The sequence below is a fragment of the Somniosus microcephalus genome, chromosome 9 (genome assembly GCF_052327205.1).
Source record: "Somniosus microcephalus isolate GS21.2 chromosome 9, FLI_Smic_1.0, whole genome shotgun sequence".
NCBI classification, from domain to species: Eukaryota; Metazoa; Chordata; class Chondrichthyes; order Squaliformes; family Somniosidae; genus Somniosus; species Somniosus microcephalus.
The window spans coordinates 117,413,640-117,436,737 of record NC_140995.1 but is presented as its reverse complement, the minus strand read 5'-3'; the positions used below and the strand labels follow the sequence as shown (position 1 = coordinate 117,436,737).

Sequence of the window (23,098 nt, the reverse complement as noted above, 5' to 3'; positions counted from 1 at the left end):
AATTCAGATTTAATGGGGTAATTTTAACTTCGGGTGATATCAAATGGTTAGTTGCCAATTATACACCACACCTGATTTTCCTTTCCATTCAATGGAAGGGAATTTGGGTGGGGCACATAATGAGCAGCCATCGCTCAGTTAAAATTACCCCCAAAGAGTGTTACCTCCTCCAATAGTGAGTTTTAAACAGGCTCATAGTTCCAAATGATAATAGGATTGTAGTCCAGTCTTGGTTATGCCTTTTACCAATGTACAACTTCCCTAATCCACTAGTCTCTCCCCATTGCACCACACCACCACCCCCTCCCACCCCCCCCAAACCCCTCCTTAAAATGTTGACTGGTGCTGGGAGATGGTTCCAAGGGCACCTGCCATCTGCTGCTTTTCCCAAGTGGTCATTCTTCACATGTGACACTACAACTTTCATTTTTATACAATGCGTTTAACATAGAAACATAGAAGATAGGAGCAGGAGTAGGCCATTCGGCCCCTCGAGCCTGCTCCGCCATTTAATGAGATCATGGCTGATCATCCAAATTCAGTACCCTGTCCCTGCTTTCTCCCCATATCCCTTGATCCCTTTAGCCTTAAAAAATATAGCTAACTCCTTCTTGAATATATTTAATGAAACTGGCCTCAACTGCCTTCTGTGGTAGAGACTTCCACAGGTTCACCACTTTCTGGATGAAGAAATTCCTCCTCATCTCAGTCCTAAATGGCTTACCCCTTATCCTTAGCCTGTGACCCCTGGTTCTGGACTCTCCCACCATCGGGAACATCCTTCCTGCATCTAGTCTGCCTAGTCCTGTTAGGGATCTCATTGAAACTTATAAAATGCTGTTATAAATCTCATCATCATAAAGAAACTACTCATGAAATAACGCTGGACGGCCAGCTGTTGGCGCCATCCAAGGAGTATAAATACTTGGGCGTGGGCCCAGCTTGCCTAGGGACATTTTGTAAGACAGGAACTAGTGAAGTACAACTAATAATAATAATTATAATAATAATCAAACTTTATTGTCATTGTTAGTGCACAAGTGCAGTACAACGAAATGTAGGCTTGCGGCCCCCGAGAGTGTACATTTAGATTAAGACATTTAAACATTCAACATTCATTTGGCTTGTAATACATTAACATAAACATAATAAAGTGCATTGGCAGATGTGCAGGCTTTAGAGTTTATTTGTGGAGTTCAGTAGGATGACAGCCCTGGGAAAGAAGCTGTTCCTAAATCTGGTCGTTCGGGTGCGAATGCATCTGTAGCGTCTCCCAGATGGCAGGGGGGCGAACAGACTGTGGCTGGGGTGGGTAGGGTCTTTGATGATGGTCATTGACCTCCGTAAACAGCATTTCTGGTATATGTGCTCTATGGTCGGTAGCCGGGTGCCAGTAATGCGTTGGGCAGTTTTGACTACCCGCTGCAGGGCTTTCCGGTCATAGGAGCTACAGCTGCCATACCATACTGTGATACAGTTCGTCAGGATGCTCTCTATTGTGCAGCGGTAAAAGTTAGACAGGATCAGGGGTGACAGGTTACATCCCTTCAGCCTCCTTAAGAAATATAGGCGCTGCTGGGCCGCCTTCACCAGAGAGGAGGTATTGAGGGACCAGGAGAGGTCTTCCGTGATGTGGACTCCGAGGAACTTAAAGCTGTCCACCCTTTCCACCACAGCCCCATTGATGTGGATGGGGGTGTGACTTCCGCCTTTAGACTTCCTGAAGTCCACAATGATTTCCTTGGTTTTCTTGATGTTAAGGGCCAGGTTGTTGTCGGCGCACCACTTCACGAGATGCTGGACCTCCTCACTGTAGGCTAGACCTCCGTTCTGAAACAAGTTGATTAAAGCCTTGCTTTATACTCAAACCAAGTGCGTAGTGAGTTTTATTACGTCAATTTAATCAACTTGATATCGACTCCACGCTCTGAGTGATTTCGGGAACAGCCAGCTACGCCTTCAACTGCAGACGGGAACTCCGGCGTAGAAATCAATCCATCATGGACAAAGTACTCGGACCCGCCCATCTTGACCTGGACCCAAATTCACCTACAACTGCTAAGGTATGGAAACACTGGTATCGTACCTTCAGCGACTTCCTCAGGGTGTGTGGTGAGAATGTTCCTGATAAATTAGAGATACTTGCCAATTATGTATCTCCTCATGTGTTTGACTATATCGAAGACTCTGTAGACTATGACTCCGCTATCCTAATATTACAGTGACTATGTGTTAAGGCCCCAAACGAAATTTTTGCTCAGCATCTATTGGCCACAACTCGACAACAACCCGGGGAATCATTTGACAAATTCCTTCAGAAGCTTTGCAGGCTCAGCAAGGATTGTAACCTTTAAAGCGGTCACAGCTGAGCAGTACCAGAAGGAGCTAATTCGCGATTCCTTTATTAATGGAATTATGTCTCCCTTCATACACCAGCGTCTGTTGGAGAATAAAACCCTTGAGTTACAGGCTGCCTATGACCAGGCGTGTTCCCTGGACTTAGCAAAGAGGAATGCAGATACCTATCTTTTACCTCATGCGAGGGCTGCTGCTATCACTTTTAATGGCCAAAGCCAGAGCTTACTATTTCCAAAGTACCATTTTGTGCGCTTTCGGTGGCTTTGCTCGACAAACCCTCCTTGTTTGCCAATCTTTCCCCCCGATATAAGCCCATAGTCACTAAATCACGACGTTTCAGCCAAGATGATCTATCCTTTATCAAGGCAGAAATCTCTCGCCTTCTAGCTGACGGTATCATTGAGCCATGTTCATCTTCCTGGCGGGCTCAAGTCGTCATTGTTAAAAAATCCTCTGAAGCAACACAAGAAATGTCTTTGCATTGATTACTCGCAAACTATTGATGTAAGCCCCCAAAGTGCGGACCAAGTGATATACATGGTCAATGTCACTGGCTTGTTGTAAGAAAGACAGACCCAATAATTGAAGTCAAAACGGTTTATTCAGGCCTGGGGAGATAATGCTCTTGCGTCCCCACACAAGGCTCCAACTCCACCGAACCTCTTGAGATTCACACAGTTATACACATTTTCCAAGACCTCCTACCCCAGAGGTCCAATCGATTTAAAAGTCTATACATTAATCACTAACTAGTTGTGTCTAACTTATACAAAATAGCCTATAGGATAAGTTTCACTTTTCACTGAAGGGGCCTGTAGACCCTCTGATTTCTTGGAAATGAGTCATCCAGGACATGTGATTTCTGAGAAACAAGTCATTCCTCTCCTGGCCACTACTAAGTTTTGTTTTCCAGAAAAGGGTTATGTCAGTGTCTCTTTTTGTAAGTTTCATCTCTCTAAACTGGTATGGTCATTTCTGCAATTAAACATACGAATAATTAGTACATTTCATCTTTAAACATTCTGTGGCCGCAATTGAGTTCTACTAAACATGCCCTGTTATGCTCAATTTTAATATCTTGCTTCACTATTAACCAGTATACCGACCTGGATGCCTACCCACTACCACGCATCGATGACATGGTCAATAACCTTGCCAACTACAAGGTATTTTCAACCTTTGATTTAAAGAGCGCATATCATCAAGTACCATTAGAGGGCTCTGACAAAAAGTATATGGTCTTTGAGGCCAATGGTCGGCTTTACCAGTTTTGTCGCCTTCCATTTGGGGTCACCAATGGGGTGGCCGTCTTTCAACGGGCAATGGATAGCCTAGTCAAACAGGAGAACTTAACGGACACTTTTCCATATCTGGATAATATCACCATTGCTGGTCATGACCAGAAGGAGCATGATGCCAATCTCCAGAAATTTTTGATGTTCTCCGTCGTCGCAACTTAACCTTAAATGAGTCCAAATCTGTGAAATCAATACCATCAGTCAACATCCTTGGCTACTGGGTGGGCAACGGTGTCATCAAACCGAATCCGGAGCGACTTCGTCCACTTCAGGAGCTCCCTCCCCCTACGAATCTCGGCTCTCTTCATCTGGCACTCGGCATGTTCACCTATTATGCGAAATGGATACCCCACTTTTCCGACAAGATCCAGCCCCTGCTTCACGCAAAGTCATTTCCATTGGAGGCAACGGCTATTTCAGCTTTCAACCTCCTCAAGCGACAACTGGAAAAAGCCATGCTTCATTCCATTGAAAATCTTCCTTTCGTGGCAGAGTGCGATGCATCGGATGTGGCGATCTCTGCTACCTTGAATCAAGGTGGTCGACCCATTGCATTTCTGTCCAGAACTTTGCAGGGTAGCGAGCTCCATTATTCTCCTGTCGAGAAGGAGGCTACGGCCATCATCGAAGCTGTACGTAAATGGAGTCATTTTCTCGCTCGTCACCATTTCACACTTATAACCGATCAGCGCTCCGTGGCCTTTATGCTGGATAACCGGAAACGCACTAAGATCAAGAATAACAAAATACAACTCTGGAGGATGGAATTGGCCGCCTTTGGATACACCATACATTATCGACCCGGCAAAGAGAATGTGGCCCCGGATACCCTCACGCAGGCATTCTGCTCTTCTATGTCAACTTCGACTCTGGCGGATCTTCATACTGACTTATGCCATCCTGGCGTTACCTGTATGTTTCACTTTGTGCGATCTAAAAACTCCCATTTTCTACGGAAGATGTGAAAAGAACATGCTCCTCCTGTAGAATTTGTGCGGAATTAAAACTGCAATTCTTCCGTCCATTGGATGGCTCGCTCATACACGCTATGCAGCGACTCAGCATTGACTTTAAAGGGCCATTGCCCTCCTCAACGCGAAACACCTACTTACTTACTAGGGTGGACAAATATTCAGCTTTCCCCTGTCCCAATATGCTTACTTCCACAGTGATCAAATGCCTTGATCAAGTCTTTTCCCTTTGCGGTACGGCCAATTTCATCCACTCTGATCGGGGTCCCTACTTCATGTCAAGCGAACTCAAGTTCTCTCTCCCAACGGGGAATTGCCACAAGTAAAACACACCGTACCATCCCATCGGTAACAGACAGGTTGAGAGATACAACACTATCATTTGGAACGCTGTTCGTCTTGCACTGAGGTCACGCAACCTACCAGACCAGCAGTGGGAATCTATGCTCCCTGACGTGTTGCATTCCATCAGGTCTCTTCTTTCTATGTCCACCAATGTCACATCTCACGAGCAATTCTTCAGCTTCCAGTGTCGCTCCACTCGTGGGACGTCCCTACCGTCATGGTTGGCAGCTCACGGCCCCGTGCTGCTCCGAAGATTCGTACGATCTTCTAAAAACGATCCCCTCGTCGACGAGGCAGAACTCACGGATGTCAATCCCACTTATGTGCACATGCAGTACCCTGAGGGCCGGGAGTCCACCGTTTCGCTCCGGGACCTGGCTCCCTGTCCAGCCGGTTCCACGGACCCAACTGATATAGGGACCCACGGTGATGATGCCGACACTCTGCGCTCCCTCGACGATGACGCCCTACCTGGGACATCGGGAGATCTGCCGGCTACCCCACTGGATCCACTCTGGAGCCGAGCACTCCCCGTGGGATGGCCACCCGAGGCCAGGACGCCGGTCAATCTCTGGCTATCAAACAGGATGAAGCCAGCTCAGTGCCTGTGGGGACCCGCACCCGGAGTCACGATCTCTCCAGCCTCCCTTGGGTCGATCAGGGCAACACGGGCCCTGTCGATCCACCGGTACGGATCAAGCGGCCCAGGGACCAAGACACGGTCCAGGGAGGCGTGCCTTCTAGCCATAAACAAAAATCTAAAAGACTGCGGCTATTTGTGGTCCACCTAATCCGTTAAGAGGAAGTCGTCGGACTTCCAAATCTTTTAGGCAGGAAGAATGTTATAAATCTCATCATAAAGAAACTACTCATGAAATAACACTGGACGGCCAGCTGGTGGCGCCGTCCAAGGAGTATAAATACTCGGGCGTGGGCCCAGCTTGCCCAGGGACATTTTGTAAGACAGGAACTAGTGAATTACAACTAGACCTCCATGTTCTGAAACAAGTTGATTAAAGTCTTGCTTTATACTCGAACCAAGTGCGTAGTGAGTTTTATTACGTCAATCCCCTCTCAGTCTTCTAAACTCTAGTAGCGAATATAAGCCTAATCGACCCAATCTCTCTCCATACGTCATTCCTGCCATCCCAGGTATCAGTCTGGTGAATCTTCGCTGCACTCCCTCCATGGCAAGAACATCCTTCCTCAGATAAGGCGACCAAAACTGCACACTATACTCAAGGTGTGGTCTCACCAAGGCCCTGTACAACTGCAGCAAGACATCCTTGCTCCTGTACTCGAATCCTCTCACTATGAAGGCCAACATACCATTTGCCTTCTTAACTGCCTGCTGCATCTGCATGCTTACCTTCAGCTCCCGTCTCAAATGTCCCAAGGCTTCACAGACATGTAATTAAAAAAATTGACACTGAACCGAAGAAGATATTGGGAGGTGTGATCAAAACCTTAGTCAGGGAGGTCAAGAGACAGAGGCCACGATTTTCTCGATCGATGCGGCTTCGGAGCGGGTCTCCTGGTTTTCGGGTTCCAGTCCCGCCCCCAACTACATCCGGCCCACAGATATGATTTTACGTCGATTGGCCTTGTTAAGCCCGCCCTGCGGGTTTGTCGACCAATTAAGACGAATCGGTCAGATGACCTCATTTGATGACGCGTCATCTGCCGTTTTTCTTAAAGGGACCACGCACAATTTTTTTTTGACAGCTGATTTCTCAGTGTTTGACAGCATTGAGATGCTGCAAATACTGACAATCACTGTTCACAGGTGAGTTCTTGCACCCAGGCTCTCCAGTGACTCATTCCTTAGGCTAGAACAGATGGCAGCTGCAGGTGAGGTTACAGAAGCGATCTGTCGCTGGTGAGAGGTTCTCCCAATGAGGTGGGACTAGACATACAATTCAAAACTTGTTACCTACAGAAAAGTCTAAATGCATTAAAAATGAATTTCCCAACATTTCCTTACCTCTGAAACTCACCAGTGCACCACTGGATCCTTCACACCACTTCTGCCACTGTCATCAATGCAGAAACATTACAGCAGATTCATAACACGCCATACTTACCTGGCGTGATGTCCAGATGTCGGGAAGCCCGAAGTAGAAGTGTCAAAATTGAAAGAGTCTGTTAACTCCTTCAACAGGCAGGTAAGTGGCTATAATCCTCTTCCCGCCACTATGTGCGCAGTCCATGCGCAAATCGGGGACCCAACACTTAGGAAGATTGATTCGAGGCGAGTTGACCGGGTTTCTTGCCCGCTGTCAATCTTTGCAATTTTCCCGGAGGTCCCGCCTCCAAACCCGCCCCCTGAGCACCGGCAAAATTCCGGCCAGAGTGTTTCAGGGAAGGAATTCCAGTGCGTAATGCCTAGGTTGCTGAAAACACAACTACCAATGGTGGGGCGAAAGGATGACAGAATACACAAGATGAGAGTGAGAGGAATGGAGAGTTTGGGAGGAGTTGTAGGTTTGGAGGAGGTTAAAGAGATGAGGAGGGCCAAGGCCATGAAGAGACTTAAACATGAGGATGAGAATTTTAAATTGGAGGTGTTTGGGACCGGAAGCCAATGTAGGTCAGCAAGAACAGGGAATGTGGGTGAGCATGACTTGGTGTGGGATAGGATAGGAACAACAGAGTTTTGGATGAATATGGAAGTTTACAGAAAGTGAAATATGGGAGGCTGGCCAGGAGAGCTTTCAGCAGCTGACGGGCTGAGATGAGAGCAGAGGTGGAAGTCTGCGATCTTTGTGATGACGAGGATATGAGGTTGGAAGCTCGGGTCAGGGTTGAATAAGACACCACAATTGTGAATAGTCTGAGTCAGGCTGAGACATTGACTGGGGAGGGAAATGGAATCTATGGCAAGGGTACAGACTTTGTGCTGGTGGCTGACGATGATGACTTTGGTCTTCCCAATGTTTAACTGGAAGAAATTGTAACTCATCCAAGACTGTATTTTGGAGAAGCAGTCTGACAACACTGAGGCAGTGGAGGGATCGAAACAGTGGTGGAGAGGTAAAGCTAAGGGGCAGCACATAGATGAGGAACAGAAGGAGGCCAAGATTAGAACTGTAGTTATTGAGATGTTATTCAGTTCCATAGGAGAACTTAATCCTGTCCTCATCCAGTAGCTACACATACTTTTCCTGCTGGAATTTCTAGATAAGTGGTCGGCTAATTTTATTTACCCTTTCCCAACTAAGACCAATTGCTATCTCCGATGAGATCAGGTTACACGGAAAAAGCTAGGGATAAATCCTGAAGGCCTCCTGGTCTGTAATGGTTGTCTAAGGATACTGAGGTCAACTGTTGGTCTCTACTGAATAGCAGTAGGGTCCATCTCAGCACAGACTAATAATGAGTGTATTTTCTGTATGGTTCAGTCCCACACTACGCAGTACACACCCACGAACCACAAGGTCTTCTCAGCCTTTATTGACTATTAACTCGGGGTGATGAGTAGGTGCTGAATCACTCACTTTTCTTTCATTATGGAGGATATGATATGTGGTGATGTGCTTGAGGTAACATGGAAAGAGATCTAGGGTTATAGTGGATAGGTCACTAAAGTAATTGGTTCCGTGTTCGTAGACTGTGAAGAAAGCAAATAGAATGTTGGAAAGTTTAGGCAGGAGTGTGACTTATAAATCTAAAGAGGTGATGTTAAAGTTTAATTTGACTTTGGTGAGATTTTAGAGTATTGTGTTCAGTTTCCATATTACAGAAAGAGATTAGAGTTATTGGCGGGACTACAGTACTGCTGAATTTAGAGGCCTGGTTGTCCATATTAAAGGATAACTAGAAGCCTTCTATTAATATTTACATTTATGTTGAATCACCTTTTCTTTGTTGCTCCTTAATATATTTTGATTATTGTCTCACCAACATAAGGATAATAAATAGCTCCTACTTTTCTTTTGTAGATCTTCAAGCATAATTGTGTTCCACTTAATCTATGTAACTCCTCCTGCATTGCCTCAGTCTTAAGTGCCAGTATTTTTTTGTTACTGTCTATATTGCATAACTTCATGAGTATTTCCATTCTCCAGTACTTCTATCTTATGTACTGTAGGTGGATTATTACTGAAAATTAGATCAAGAATAGCACTGACCATGGACTGATTGACATATCCAAATTCTCTGTATGTACGTCTCCAGGTGAGGGTCCCAACCATTGCACGAGCTTGTGAAATTCCTCTTGTTCATATACCAGAAACGCTGTTTACGGAGGTCACGGACCATCATCAAAGACCCTACCCACCCCAGCCACAGTCTGTTCGCCCCCCTGCCATCTGGGAGACGCTACAGATGCATTCGCACCCGAACGACCAGATTTAGGAACAGCTTCTTTCCCAGGGCTGTCATCCTACTGAACTCCACAAATAAACTCTAAAGCCTGCACATCTGCCAATGCACTTTATTATGTTTATGTTAATGTATTACAAGCCAAATGAATGTTGAATGTTTAAATGTCTTAATCTAAATGTACACTCTCAGGAGCCGCAAGCCTACATTTCGTTGTACTGCACTTGTGCACTAACAATGACAATAAAGTTGATTATGATTATGATTATTATGATCAATGTATCTGAGCAACTAAAACCCTCATGATTACCATTCTGCGCCTTTTACAGTTATCCCTCATAGAACATAAGAAATAGGAGCAGGAGTAGGCCATTTGGCCCTTCGAGCCTGCACTGCCATTCAACAAGATCATGGCTGATCTTCTACTTGAACTCCACCTTCCCACACTATCCCCATATCCCTTAATTCCCTAACATTTATCAATCTCTGTCTTGAATATACTCAACAACTGAGCATCCACAGCTCTCTGGGGTAGAGAATTCCAAAGATTTACAACCCTTTTTTGAGTGAAGAAATTTCTCCTCATCTCAGTCCTAAATGGCCGACCCCTTTATTCTGTGACTGTGACTGTGTTCTAGATTCCCCAGCCAGGGGAAACATTTTCCCAGCATTAACCCTGTCAAGTCCTGTAATGTTTCAACTAAATCACCTCTCATTCTTCTAAACTCTAGGGAATATAGACCTATTCTACTCACTCTCTCCTCATAGGGCAATCCCCTCATCCCAGGAACCAGTCTAGTGAACCTTTGTTGCACTCCCTCGAAGGCAAGTATGTCTTTCTTTAGGTAAGGAGACCAGAACTGTACACAGTACTCCAGGTGTGGCCTCACAAGTGCCCTATATAATTGTTGTAAGACTTCTTTACTCTTATACTCTAATCCCTTTGTAACAAAAGCTAACATACCATTTGCTTTCCTAATCGTCAGCTGTGGATCAGTTGGTAGCATACTTGCCTCCGAGTCAGAAGGTAGTGGGTCCAAGTCCCACTCCAGGGACTTGAGCACATAAAGCTAGGCTGACACTCCAGTGTAGTGCTGAGGGAGTGCTGCACTGTCAGAGGTACCGTTAAACCGCGGCCCCGTCTGCTCTCAGGTGGATGCAAAAGATCCCATGGCACTATTTCGAAGAAGAGATGGGGAGTTATTCCCGTGTCCTGGCCAATATTTATCCCTCAACCAACATAAAAACAGATTATCTGGTCATTATCACATTGCTGTTTGTGGGACCTTGCTGTGCGCAAATTGGCTGCTGCATTTCCCACATTTCAACAGTGACTCCACTTCAAAAGTACTTCATTGGCTGTAAAGCGCTTTGACAAGTCCGGTGGTCATGATGGGTGCTATATAAATGTAAGTCTTTCTTTCTTTTAATTGCTTGCTTTACCTGCATGTTAACTTTCTGTGATTCACGTACAAGGACACCCAGGTCCCTCTGAATGCAAACATTTCCCAGTCTCTCACCATTCAAAAATATTCTGCTTTTTTGTTTTTCCTACCAAAGTGGATAACTTCACACTTCCGCACATTGTATTCCATTTGCCATGTTCTTGCCCACTCAGTCAACCTGTCTATATCTCTCTGCAGCCTCTTTGCATCCTCCTCACAGCTTACTTTCCCACCTAACTTTGCATATGTTGCACTCAGTCCCTTCATCGAAGTCATTAATATAGATTGTAACATTTCTGTCTATCCTTTTGTCCTATCCAGGAGATCTATAACAACTTTCTTGATTGCCAGGATGTGACAAGTTTGATAGTTAGGGGCATAGACAGACGTTTTTGAAATCGCAAACGTTATTCCCAAATGGTATGTTACCTCTCTGCTGCCAGGGTACAGGATATCACCGACCTGGTGCAGGGCATTTTGCCAGGGGAAAGGGAACAGCCAGCAGTCCTGGTCCATGTTGGAACCAATGACATAGGTAGGACAAGTGTTGAGGTCCTTCAGGCAGAGTTTCAAGAGTTAGGAAAAAGATTGGAAAAAAAACCCCAGGACCTCAAAGGTAGTAATCTCAGGATTACTCCCAGTGCCACGTGCTAGAGAGTATAGAAGCTGGAAGATAGTGCAGGTAAATGCGTGGCTGGAGAAGTGGTACAGGAGAGAAGTTTTTCAGCTTCTTGGGGCATTGGGACCGGTTTGGGGGGCAGGGGTGCCTGTACAAGATAGACGAGTTGCACCTGAATAAAGCTGGGGCCAATGTTCTCACTGAGAGGTTAACTAGTACTGTTAGGGAGGGTTTAAACTATTTTGGCAGGGGGCGGGGATCCAGAAAATAGCAGAAAGAAGCAGAAATGAGATCAGGGAACAGAGAGATATATAAACAGCAGTAAAATTAGAAATATCCCCAAAATTTCAGGGACCTGATTGAGGAAAATAGCAAAAGTGACAAAGGAGTTATTAAATTGTACGTCAATGTCCGCAGTGTAACTAATAAAGTTGGTGAGCTGCAGCCACAAATTGCTACATGGGATTATGACATGGTTGCTTTAACAGACATGGCTTAAGCAAGGCCAGGAATGGGTTCTTAATATTCCTGGTTACCAAGTATCCAGGAATAATTGAGAAGGAAAAAGAGGAGGGGGTATGGCAGTATTGAATAAGGATGATGTTACAGTTCGAAATAGAAATGATATACTAGATGGTTCTAGGACTGAATCTATTTGGCTTGAGTTGAGGAACAGAGGGGGGTGCTGTTACATTTTTTTAATAAAACACCAAACAGTGATTACATAGGATATACAGCATATAAACAGGCCTTTCGGCCCACCAGTCCATGCTGGCGTTTATGCTCCACTCGAGCCTCCTCCCATCTTTCCTCATCTAATCTAACTCTATCAGCATAACCCTCTATTCCCTTCTCCCCCACAGGCTTATCAAGCCTCCCCTTAAATGCATCTATACTATTCGCTTCAACCACCACTCCTGTGGTAGCGAGTTCCACATTCTCACCAATCTCTGGGTAAAGAAGTTTCTTCTGAATTCCTTCTTTGATTTCTTGGTATCCTATATTAATGGCTTCTAATTTTGCTCTTTCCCACTCTTTCTGTGTCTACACCATCAAAACCTTTCATAATTTTAAAGACCTCCTATTAGGTCACCCCTCAGCCTTGTCTTTTCAAGAGAAAAGAGACCCAGGCTGTTCATTCTTCCCCGATAGGTATACCCTCGCATTTCTGGTATCATTCTTGTCAATCTTTTTTGGCACCCTCTCCAGTGCCTCTATATCCTTTTTATAATATGGCGACCAGAAATGTACACAGTACTCCACAAGTGTGGTCTAATCAAGGTTCGATACCTTGAGAAGGTGTGTAACAGAAATAGAGTAGTAATATTAGGAGACTTTAATTGCCCTAATATAGACTAGGAAAAACATAATGCCAAGGGTGGGAAATTCCTCCTCATCTCAGTCCTAAATGGCTTACCCCTTATCCTTAAACTGTGACCCCTGGTTCTGGACTCCCCCGCCATCGGGAACAGCCTTCCTGCATCTAGTCTGTCTAGTCCTGTTAGAATTTTATAAGTTTCAATGAGATCCCCTCTCATTCTTCTAAACTCCAGCGAGTATAAGCCTAATCGACCCAATCTATCCTCATACGTCATTCCTGCCATCCCAGGTATCAGCCTGGTGAATCTTTGCTGCACTCCCTCCATGGCAAGAACATCCTTCCTCAGATAAGGCGACCAAAACTGCACACAATACTCAAGGTGTGGTCTCACCAAGGCCTTGTACAACTGCAGCAAGCCATCCTTGTTCCTGTACTCCAATCCTCTCGCTATGAAGGCCAGCATACCATTTGCCGCCTTAACCGCCTGCTGCACCTGCATGCTTACCTTCAGCGACTGGTGCACAAGGACACCCAGGTCTCGTTGCACTTCCTCTTTTCCCAATCTATTGCCGTTCAGATAATAATCTGCCTTCCTGTTTTTGCCACCAAAGTGGATAACCTCGCATTTATCCACATTATACTGCATCTGCCCAATCACCCAACCTGTCCAAATTGTACTGGAAGTGGATGATGTAAAGGTTACACTAAAAGAGGGGAGGTAAATTATGGACAGGATAGTAATACATAGAGAAGATTTACTAAAATGATTAGCATTACTGAAAGTTGGTAAGTCATCTGGTCCAGGATTTTGTTTTATTCATTCACGGGATGTGGGTGTCACTGGCAATGCCAGCATTTATTGCCTATCCCTAATTGCCCTTGAGAAGGCGGTGGTGAGCTGCCTTCTTGAACCATTGCAGTCAATATGGCGAAGGTACTCCCACAGTGCTATTAGGTAGGGAGTTCCAGGATTTTGATCCAGTGACGATGAAGGAACGGCAAAATATTTCCAAATCGGGATGCTGTGTGACTTGGAGGGGAACTTTGAGGTGGTGGTGTTCCCATGTGCCTGCTGCCCTTGTCCTTCTATGTGGTAGAGGCCGTGGGTTTGGGAGGTGTTGTCGAAGAAGCATTACCTTGATTTATCCCGAAAACCATCAGTTTTCTGGAAATTCAAGCCATCCGAAAGCACCCTCTAGCCAACCATTCATTTATCTCGCATTATGCTGACGAATCCTGCTTGATGTACGAAAACTTCAAGTGTATGAGCAATGCATATTGTTATTTGTTGACGAGGTTATCTTGGTGCTGAAAATTCTTCTCGATGGAGAATATCTCTACACAGATTATCCCCACATCTGAATCAATTGGATGAAGTCACAATTGTAATTTTGTGTTCTATGTGAACTACATCAGTTTGAATTTATAACTTGGTTCAACACTGAATCCTGCCATGTATTTTAGCAAAAGCTGCGGTTGTGCGCATTCCTGTAGAATATGAAGGAATGCTTTCACCCAAGAAACTTTAGTGACATTTCTGGAATTGTCTCCATCTATAATGGATCAGTCTACACCTGTGTTTTAGGAATCATTCTGTTAATGAGTTTGATCACTGAAGAGATCACAGACTAGAATTAATCTCTGCTGAATGTGTAACTGAAACCCTGCCCTGTTTAAAACGGGAGAGGTCAGCAAACAAATGACAATAACCACAAAATGTAAGCAGAAATAAACTCAGGTGGTTCAGTACTCTCGCAAATTGGGAAACCAAAACAGTGTTGAAATGTTAAATATTATTTCATGGGACTAAAAGGACAGTGTTATCTGAATAAATGTTCTGTGCTTAGAAAAATGAGAGGCCTTTATCTAGTACAGTGACTGCATTATTTATAGTCAGATTAATATTCTAGATGGTTCTGTATCTTTTGAACTGAGACTGCCTATACTGAGTAAACAAGCTAATTGGTTGTGCCACATTTTTGCACACTACCAGTTAATTGTACAGTATTACAGTGACTTTATTAAATGTGGGGGAAAAAACATGACAAGCTGCTAAATTACCTAAGCAATACTTTTTTCCTCTTCCTCATTATAAGTAACTGTGATAAGAATCTTATTTTAAAAAGGCTCTTTTAAAAAAAAGATTGGGTTTTATTTTAGTTCTCGGGTTACAAATTTACTCAAAAAAGGCTCCATCAGCAGAAATAAAGAAAGTCTGTTGCATAAAATACGTATAGACTTAGTTAAATACTACAGGATCCGCTGTAACAAGACTCTCGAAATTAATTGTAGTAATTCTGAATCATCAAACCACTTATCTTGTTCTAGAGTATTGACATATTACATAGGATTACATAGGTTATACAGCACAGAAACAAGCCATTCGGCCCAACCCGTGCATGCCGGTGTTTATGCTCCACTCGAGCCTCCTCCTATCTTTCCTCATCTAACTCGATCAGCATAACCCTCTATTCCCTTCTCCCTCATATGCCTTAAATGCATCGACCACTCCCTGTGTATCAAGGGACATAAGGCACAATAGCTTAGAAGCTGCTTCTCTATAAATTGCACCAATATTCATTCTGAAGATCAGAATGAAAGTAATGATGTACCAAAATGTTTCCACTGAAGACTGTCCAATGCCTACGTTTAAAATTCAAGCCAACACCAGCCCTGTGATACCAGTCCATCCACGTCACAGAGCTGGGAAAAAATGTCACCGTCATTTGTACCTTCAGGCATGTGGTAGATTCATTGATATCTGATTTTAAAAAGTTGAAATACAGCAACTGTGACTTTGGGCAGTCGGCACTTTGAATGGTATTCCTGTCAAAAATTTATTTTCCCTGTGGTAGTGACAAAATATTCTTCTTTACAGTTGAACACTGACGATAGAAAGCTATTGCTGAGGCTGGGAGCATGGAGTGTTTGCCATCCCAGAGTAGAACAATTCAGTGGTGAGATCGAGCTGTGATTCCGTTTACCCTATTGAGTTTAGTTGACTGGCAAACTGTACTTATCTCTGCCCTGCTGTCCTGTTTCATTGTTATTAGGAAATCAAGGTCACTTAATCTGACTGAAATGGCTCCACATAGTGAGCCAGGAATGCCTCAAGTTTGTTGCGCATTGAGATAGCCCAAAACAGCAAGAAGGGCTTCTGTCACATGACCGCATACTTATTTAATTACTGGCCGATTTATTGTAACTATAAGAGGTAGCGCTGTTTTTTTAAGGACAGGAACATTATACCACATAATGCACAATGCATTTTTGTGCTGCGGGTGGAGCTGTGTGCAATCTGGCATATTTTAAAGTTTGATTGTGTTGGATACATCCTAAGGTTAATTAGTGAATGACCAGCCTTTTTACACTTATTTTTAAAATGTGACAAATTTACACGTGATGCCTGACGTGTAATGGGTGCATCTGAAAAATATCCTGTGCGGTAAATCGGAGAATATGTTGGCCTAAAAATTGGTCTGCACAGCTCCCATCTTTCGGACACTACTTTAGACTACTGTGGCCCCAATATGCCAGGTGGGAAGCGTGTACACATTTCCGGATGGAACTGCGTCGCCTACCCGGACTCCCGCCCTACGTTGCCTTGCCCCGCTATCTCTGAGCCGATCACCGGACCCACTTACCTAAGGAATGTTGCGACGTTAGCAGCGGCCTGATTTTTTTTCTCTAGTCTTTGTCGGTGGGCTGTTATGCCGCATTGGCTCCGTTATAATGAGGTCCAAGGACAAACAAGAGGCGTCCTTTACCCACTTCTGAAGCAGGCATTGGGCCCTTTGCATATGCAAATATGGGACCTAATGCCTGTTTGAGGCCCCCTCCCCAAGATTAGTTTCCCCTGAGGCAACCAGCACTATCTCGATGTGTACTCGAGGAAACCAGCCCTAGGGATCGCCTGCGACAAAGAAGCTAAGTTACTTAACCGAATGTGGAGGCGGAAGAAACAGGAGTCTCCCACCGAACTCCATATTAAAGCATCCGATGCCTGAATCCGATGCCCATGTTGCCCCTCCATCTCTGAGCCGATCACCGGACCCACTTACCTGAGGACGTTAGCAGCGGCCCGATTTTTCTCTAGTCTTTGCCGTCTCTATTATAATGAGGTCCAAAGCCCAATATATGGAGCATCTCAGACCTCCCCATTCTGATGCAGTATGTATACTTCCCGCCCCCAGCACTCCCAAAAATAGGCGCTCTTGAATTTCTGGGCTGATGAACACAGGCCAGTCAGCTTGAAGTGACTGGAGGATGTTATGAAGACATAGTAAAGCATGTGGCGGGGTCATGGAGTGTGGAAAGTTCAATTCCTGATTGGAATTTGCAACATTCCATAAAATAGATAGTAAATGAGAAGTATGCAGACTCTGTATTAATATGCAATTATAAATGTTGAAATTCATGTTACTTTTATCACCTTGTAATTTACCTCTGTATACCATACACCATATGTGATGCTGTTAAGCTATCATTTCTGGGCCATGGCCCAAGCGCTATCATTTTCTCAGTACCAGATGTACCGATGATGAGTGTCAGACTCCCTTTGCATACTTATTCGCAGACTCACTCGAGCTGACAACACTCCGTTCCCCTCCAAGGTACACACCATCCTGACTTGGAAATATATCGCTGTTCCTTCATTGTCGCTGAGTCAAAATCCTGGAACTTCCTCTCTAACAGCACTGTGGGAGTACCTTCACCACACAGACTGCAGCGGTTCAAGAAGGCAGCTCACCACCACCTTGATGGCAATTAGGGATGGTTAGTAAATGCTGGCCTTGCCAGCGACGCCCACATCCCAGGAACGAATAAAAATAAAATGTAGGGTTGGCCCGTTGGTAAATATTGTAATTGAAATAGCCTGATTGGTTGGTTTCTTGTTGACACCCTGGTAAACCATTTAGAATTTAAAAAATAAGGACTAACTGAAGGTAAATCTTGATGGGGCTAACTTTCCGAGTCAGTATTGGCGATGAGGCATCTCGCCCGCCAGCCAGCTGTGACTATCAGGAAATCTCAGGTATGCCAATGTTGATCTTCCAGCAATTATGGGTAGAAAATTGTGGGCAAGTACACCTGCAAATTCCCAATACGTGCAACCAGTGGACAAGGCTCCTTGTAAACTCATAAAATTGGGCCGAATGTTTAGGATGTCACTGTGCACCAGTAGGTTTGCTATATTAATTAGAATTTATATGATGTGTGGGAGGGAGGGGGAATCCTGTATCATTGGAGCACCAAGATACAGTTATACAGAGTGATGGGATGCAGGTTTGATCCCTCATTCACAAAGTTGCAATCTCAACTGTGTTGCTGTGGACTGACCCTAAGCAGAAGCCAGGAACTTTCCTCCGTGGCGTGAGGGAAAATCAAGAGGAAAGTCATCTCAATGCTGCTGCTGCCTGATTTTTGGCAAACAATTCAGCATGGAGTCCTGGGAGTAGTTGCCCAGCTGCTTTCTCATTCACAGTGCTGCATGCCCAGAGAGACCAAGACGGACAAAAATATTAACAGGTGATTTTTTTTTTTCATTCATTGTACTGTAATGTTATTAATAGAAAATAAATGCATTTGTTGATAATTGCCGCACTTATCTGAGGCTCAAGGTTGATTTTAAATGACAGTTACCTGCTCTTATATGGTTTGAAAAGAATCCCGGATGATAAATGTCATTTGACAGGCTGTACAATTCAGCAGATCAAATAAACATTAGGAGGTGGAAATTAGTCTGGGCCCATTTATGAGCTCCGACTCGACGCTGCATAAGCAGCGCATGCCCAAGCAACTCCCTGCTCATCGGGAAAAGATTTTGTAGAGGGGTCCTTCAACAGAGGTTAAGCCCCACATTATTATATTTAAGGGCTGGATGCTTAAAAAATAGTCCCCATGAATTTAGCAGTGGGCCCAACGCCTGCACAAGCTGTCCCACTACTAAACTGGTATGCTTTACCCACGTTTTTCAGGTGTAAAATAGGCACAACGCATACCAATTTCTACCCCTAGAACTCGGAGTGGGCAGTTTACTGACTGCAAAAAGAGTGAAATTAGAGGGAAGTTTTCTCTCTGATTTCACTGCACCTAGCACGCATAGGAGGTCTGTTCTTCCCACCACCCCTCCATAATGGTTAAACATAAATATGGGTGTCCTGTTTCCGGCAAACACCCTCTTCAAAGCTGTATATTAGTTTCTGTCAATGAAAGGGTCAGGATGACTAATGTCTGTTTATATAGAATAATCTCAGCGTTTGTCACCGTGGCAGCATCACACCAGTGAGATGAAAGCAGCTGTTTGCCTAATAGGTTAAAAGAAAATAAATAGAGAGATCAGTGGTTGCTGACAGAGGTTGGCTCCTCCCTCTGCATGTAACCCAGCCCCTCTCCTTTTACTGCCACAGACTATTTTTGGCTGCTTTCCTATCTCACTTAAAACATGTACAGTTAATAGAAGTCGTCAGAGAGGGGCTCTACACTGTAAAGGGAAAAGAAACAGGAGGCACTTGTTGCTTTCTCTAAGGACCATTAATCCTGTACAGCAGCTTGGGACTTAAACACCTGTCTTCAATGAAAGTTTACTTTGAACGGCAGGAATACGTTGGTGATATTAAGCTTGACTAGATGGTATTCGGACCTTGCTGGAAATGTCCCGGTGGGGGAATGTGTGAATGGTTCCATGTGGATTATTGAAGCTCTGAGCTGAAGAACAGCAGGGATCTGAGGACCTGAACCCACTTTGACATGGCTGGCTTGGCTCCTGTCAACGGGTTAGACAAGGACCCTGAAATAGAACTGTTTGTTAAGGTAGGATGGATGCTCTTTAAATTAGGTCCTTCTGCCAGTGAGGAAAAGGGGGTTCTGTTTGCAGTTACAAGTTTGTCCAAAGAATGAGCTAGTAATGAAGATCCTATAAAATGGTATTTCTGTCTCCTGGACTGATATTTGTAGTCTAAACACATACGTTTTTATAAGCTTTTTATGATCAAGTCTGTTTCGGTACAGTAAATGTTTAGTAATATTTGTACAACAGGTGTGTTCACTAAAACATTGGTTTTAGCTGCTCACGAGTGAGTACTGGAAAAAAAAACTTGTGACTCCGTGTCATAGTAATGCATGAGGCCACAAAGTACATCAAAAACAATGATTTCATCTCTCATCATGTTATAAAACTGATGAACATGACAGTACATAAAACCACCTCTCCAAATGGGGAAAAAATCTTTGGGCCATCTATTGTGTTGTAAAAAATAGTTTTTTATCCTGCTACCTTAAAATAAAACTGTTACATTTTCAGAATGGATAAATAACAGTAAATATTTCATTATATTTAATCAGCTCCACTCATTGGATCAGTTGGTAAGTAGCACTGCTGCATGTGGAACTGAAGCACACTGAGTAGGGCAATCCCAAGCTTAATCCCTGGTCTCTGCTGAGTTAGCTGACCTCATCAAGATGAGAGGGAGGGATTGGAAGGAGTGGATTTCGGAGGGAGTGGGAGGGGATTTCAGAGGGAGATGATTTCAGACGGGGAGGGGATCGGAGGGAGGGGGGATTGGAGAGGGAGGGAGGGGGGATTGGAGAGGGAGGGAAGGGGGATTGGAGAGGGAGGGAAGGGGGATTGGAGAGGGAGGGAAGGGCAGAAGGGGGATTGGAGAGGGAGGGAAGGGCAGAAGGGGGATTGGGGAGGGAGGGAAGGGCAGAAGGGGGATTGGGGAGGGAGGGAAGGGCAGGAGGGGGATTGGGGAGGGAAGGGTGGGGGAGGGAGGGAAGGGCAGGAGGGGGATTGGGGAGGGAGGGAAGGGCGGGAGGGGGATTGGGGAGGGAGGGAGGGAAGGGCGGGAGGGGGATTGGGGAGGGAGGGAGGGAAGGGCGGGAGGGGGATTGGGGAGGGAGGGAGGGAAGGGCGGGAGGGGGATTGGGGAGGGAGGGAGGGAAGGGCGGGAGGGGGATTGGGGAGGGAGGGAGGGAAGGACGGGAGGGGGATTGGGGAGGGAGGGAGGGAAGGGCGGGAGGGGGATTGGGGCGGGAGGGGGATTGGGGAGGGAGGGAAGGGCGGGAGGGGGATTGGGGAGGGAGGGAAGGGCGGGAGGGGGATTGGGGAGGGAGGGAAGGGCGGGAGGGGGATTGGGGAGGGAGGGAGGGAAGGAAGGGCGGGAGGGGGATTGGGGAGGGAAGGGCGGGAGGGGGATTGGGGAGGGAGGGAAGGGCAGGAGGGGGATTGGGGAGGGAAGGGCGGGAGGGGGATTGGGGAGGGAGGGACGGGCGGGAGGGGGATTGGGGAGGGAGGGAAGGGCAGGAGGGGGATTGGGGAGGGAGGGAGGGAAGGCAGGAGGGGGATTGGGGAGGGAGGGAAGGGCAGGAGGGGATCGGGGAGGGCGGGATTGGGGAGGGAGAGGTGGGGTTGGGGGGGAGGGAGGGTGGGAGGGGGAGGGGTGGGGGGGTCGGAGGGGAGGTGGGGTGGGGGGTTGGAGGGGAGGTTGGGGGGGCTGGGGGGGAGGTTGGTGGGGGGGCTGGGGTGGGGGGAGGTCGGGTGTGGGAGGGGAGGTTGGGGGGTGTGGGAGGGGAGGTTGGGGGTGGGAGGGGAGGTGGGGGGGAGGGGTGGAGGTTGGGAGGTGGGGGGGTGGGGTGGAGGTTGGGGGGGTGGGAGGGGAGGTGGGGGGGTGGGGTGGAGGTTGGGGGGGTGGGAGGGGAGGTGGGGGGGTGGGGTGGAGGTTGGGGGGGTGGGAGGGGAGGTGGGGGGGTGGGGTGGGGTGGAGGTTGGGGGGGGTGGGAGGGGAGGTGGGGGGGTGGGTGGGGTGGAGGTTGGGGGGGGTGGGAGGGGAGGTGGGGGAGGTGGGAGGGGAGGTGGGGGGGGTGGGAGGGGAGGTGGGGGGGGTGGGAGGGAAGGGTGGGGGGGTGGGTGGGGAGGGTGGGGTGGTGGTGCGGAGGGGGGGGTGGTGGTGGGGGTGGGAGGGGAGGGGGTGGGAGGGGAGGGGTGGGGGTGGGAGGGGAGGGCTGGGGGAGGGGAGGGTTGGGAGGGGGGGGGAGGGGTGGGGGAGGGGAGGTTGGGGTGGGGGGGTGGGAGGGGGCGTGGGAGGGGAGGGGGGAGGTTGGGGGAGGGGAGGTTGGGGGTATGGGTGGGGAGGGGAGGGGGGAGGTGGGGGAGGGGGTGGGGTGGGGGAGGGGGTGTGGGAGGGGAGGGGGGAGGTTGGGGAGGGGGGTGGGAGGGGAGGGGGGAGGTTGGGGGGGTGGGAGGGGAGGGGGGAGGTTGGGGAGGGGTGGGAGAGGGGTGTGGGAGGGAAGGGGGGAGGTTGGGGGTGGGTGGGATGGGAGGGGAGGTTGGGGGGGGTGGGAGGGGAGGTTGGGGGGGAGGGGAGGTTGGGGGAGCAGGGGGGGGAGCAGGGGAGCAGGGGGGAGGGGAGGGTGAGGAGCAGGGGGGTTGGGAGGGGGGGTGGGGGGAGAGGAGGGGGGGTTGGGAGGGCAGTGGGGGGGGAGAGGAGGGGGGGTATAGGAGGGAGGATTTGGGGGTTGGGAAGGGGGGGTTGTGGGAGGAAGGGGGCGTTGGGAGAGAGGTGGGTTTGGGGGGAGGGGTGTTGGAGGGGTGGGGTTGGAGGTGAGGGGGTGGTATGGTGGTAGGGAGGGGGGAGATGGAGGGGGGTTGGAGGGAGGGGAGGGGGAAGGTGGTAGGGAGGGGAGGTGGGGAAAGGGGAGGAGGGGTTGGAGGGGAGGGATGGGAGGTGGTGAATGGGGAGGAGGGAGGGGAGGGGGGATTGGAGGGAGGGGAGGGGGGTTTGGAGGGAGAGGGGCGGTTGGAGGGACGGGATGGGGAGGGGCTTGGGGAGGGGGAGTTGTGGAGGGGGGTTGGGCAGGAAGGGGCTGGGGAGGAAGGGGTTTGAGGGGGAAGGGGTGGTGGGGTTGGGGAGGGGGGGTTTGGTGGGAGGGAGCGGGGTATGGTGGGAGGGAGGGGCAGATGGAGGGGGGAGATGGAGGGGGGGTTGGAGGGAGGTGAGGGGGGAATGGGATGGAGGGAGGGGAGGGGGGATTGGAGGGAGGGGAGGGGGTATGGGGAGGAGGGGAGTGGGGATTGGAGGGAGGGGGGATTGGAGGGAGAGGAGGGGGGTTTGGAGGGAGGGGAGGGGGGATGGGGGGAATGGGGAGGAGGGGGGTGGGAGGGGAGGGAGGAGGGAATGGGGAGGGGGGATTGGAGGGAGAGGAGGGGTGGTTTGGAGGGAGGGGGGAGGAGGGGGTGGGAGGGGAGGGAGGAGGGAATGGGGGAGGGGGGGATTGGAGGGAGAGGAGGGGTGGTTTGGAGGGAGGGGGGAGGAGGGGGTGGGAGGGGAGGGATTGGAGGGAGGGGAGGGGGGGTAATGGGGAGGGGGGATTGGAGGGAGAGGAGGGGGCGTTTGGAGGGAGGGGGTGTTGGAGGGAGG

The 23,098-nt window shown here is 47.9% G+C and overlaps 1 protein-coding gene across 2 annotated transcripts in view; it reads left to right on the top strand.

Moving 5' to 3' along the window:
- Nucleotides 1-23,098, top strand: part of LOC147112619 (chloride intracellular channel protein 5-like) — a 229,676-nt gene that overhangs the window by 113,658 nt on the left and 92,920 nt on the right. The window contains exon 1 of one of the 2 annotated variants that reach the window (XM_085997067.1): nucleotides 19,123-19,493. The exons of the other annotated variant lie outside the window; for it this stretch is intronic. Coding sequence (XP_085853193.1) covers nucleotides 19,431-19,493 — 63 coding nt within the window. The 5' untranslated portion in view covers nucleotides 19,123-19,430. Of the gene's footprint in view, nucleotides 1-19,122; nucleotides 19,494-23,098 lie in introns of those variants that run through there. 2 annotated transcript variants of the gene reach the window in all.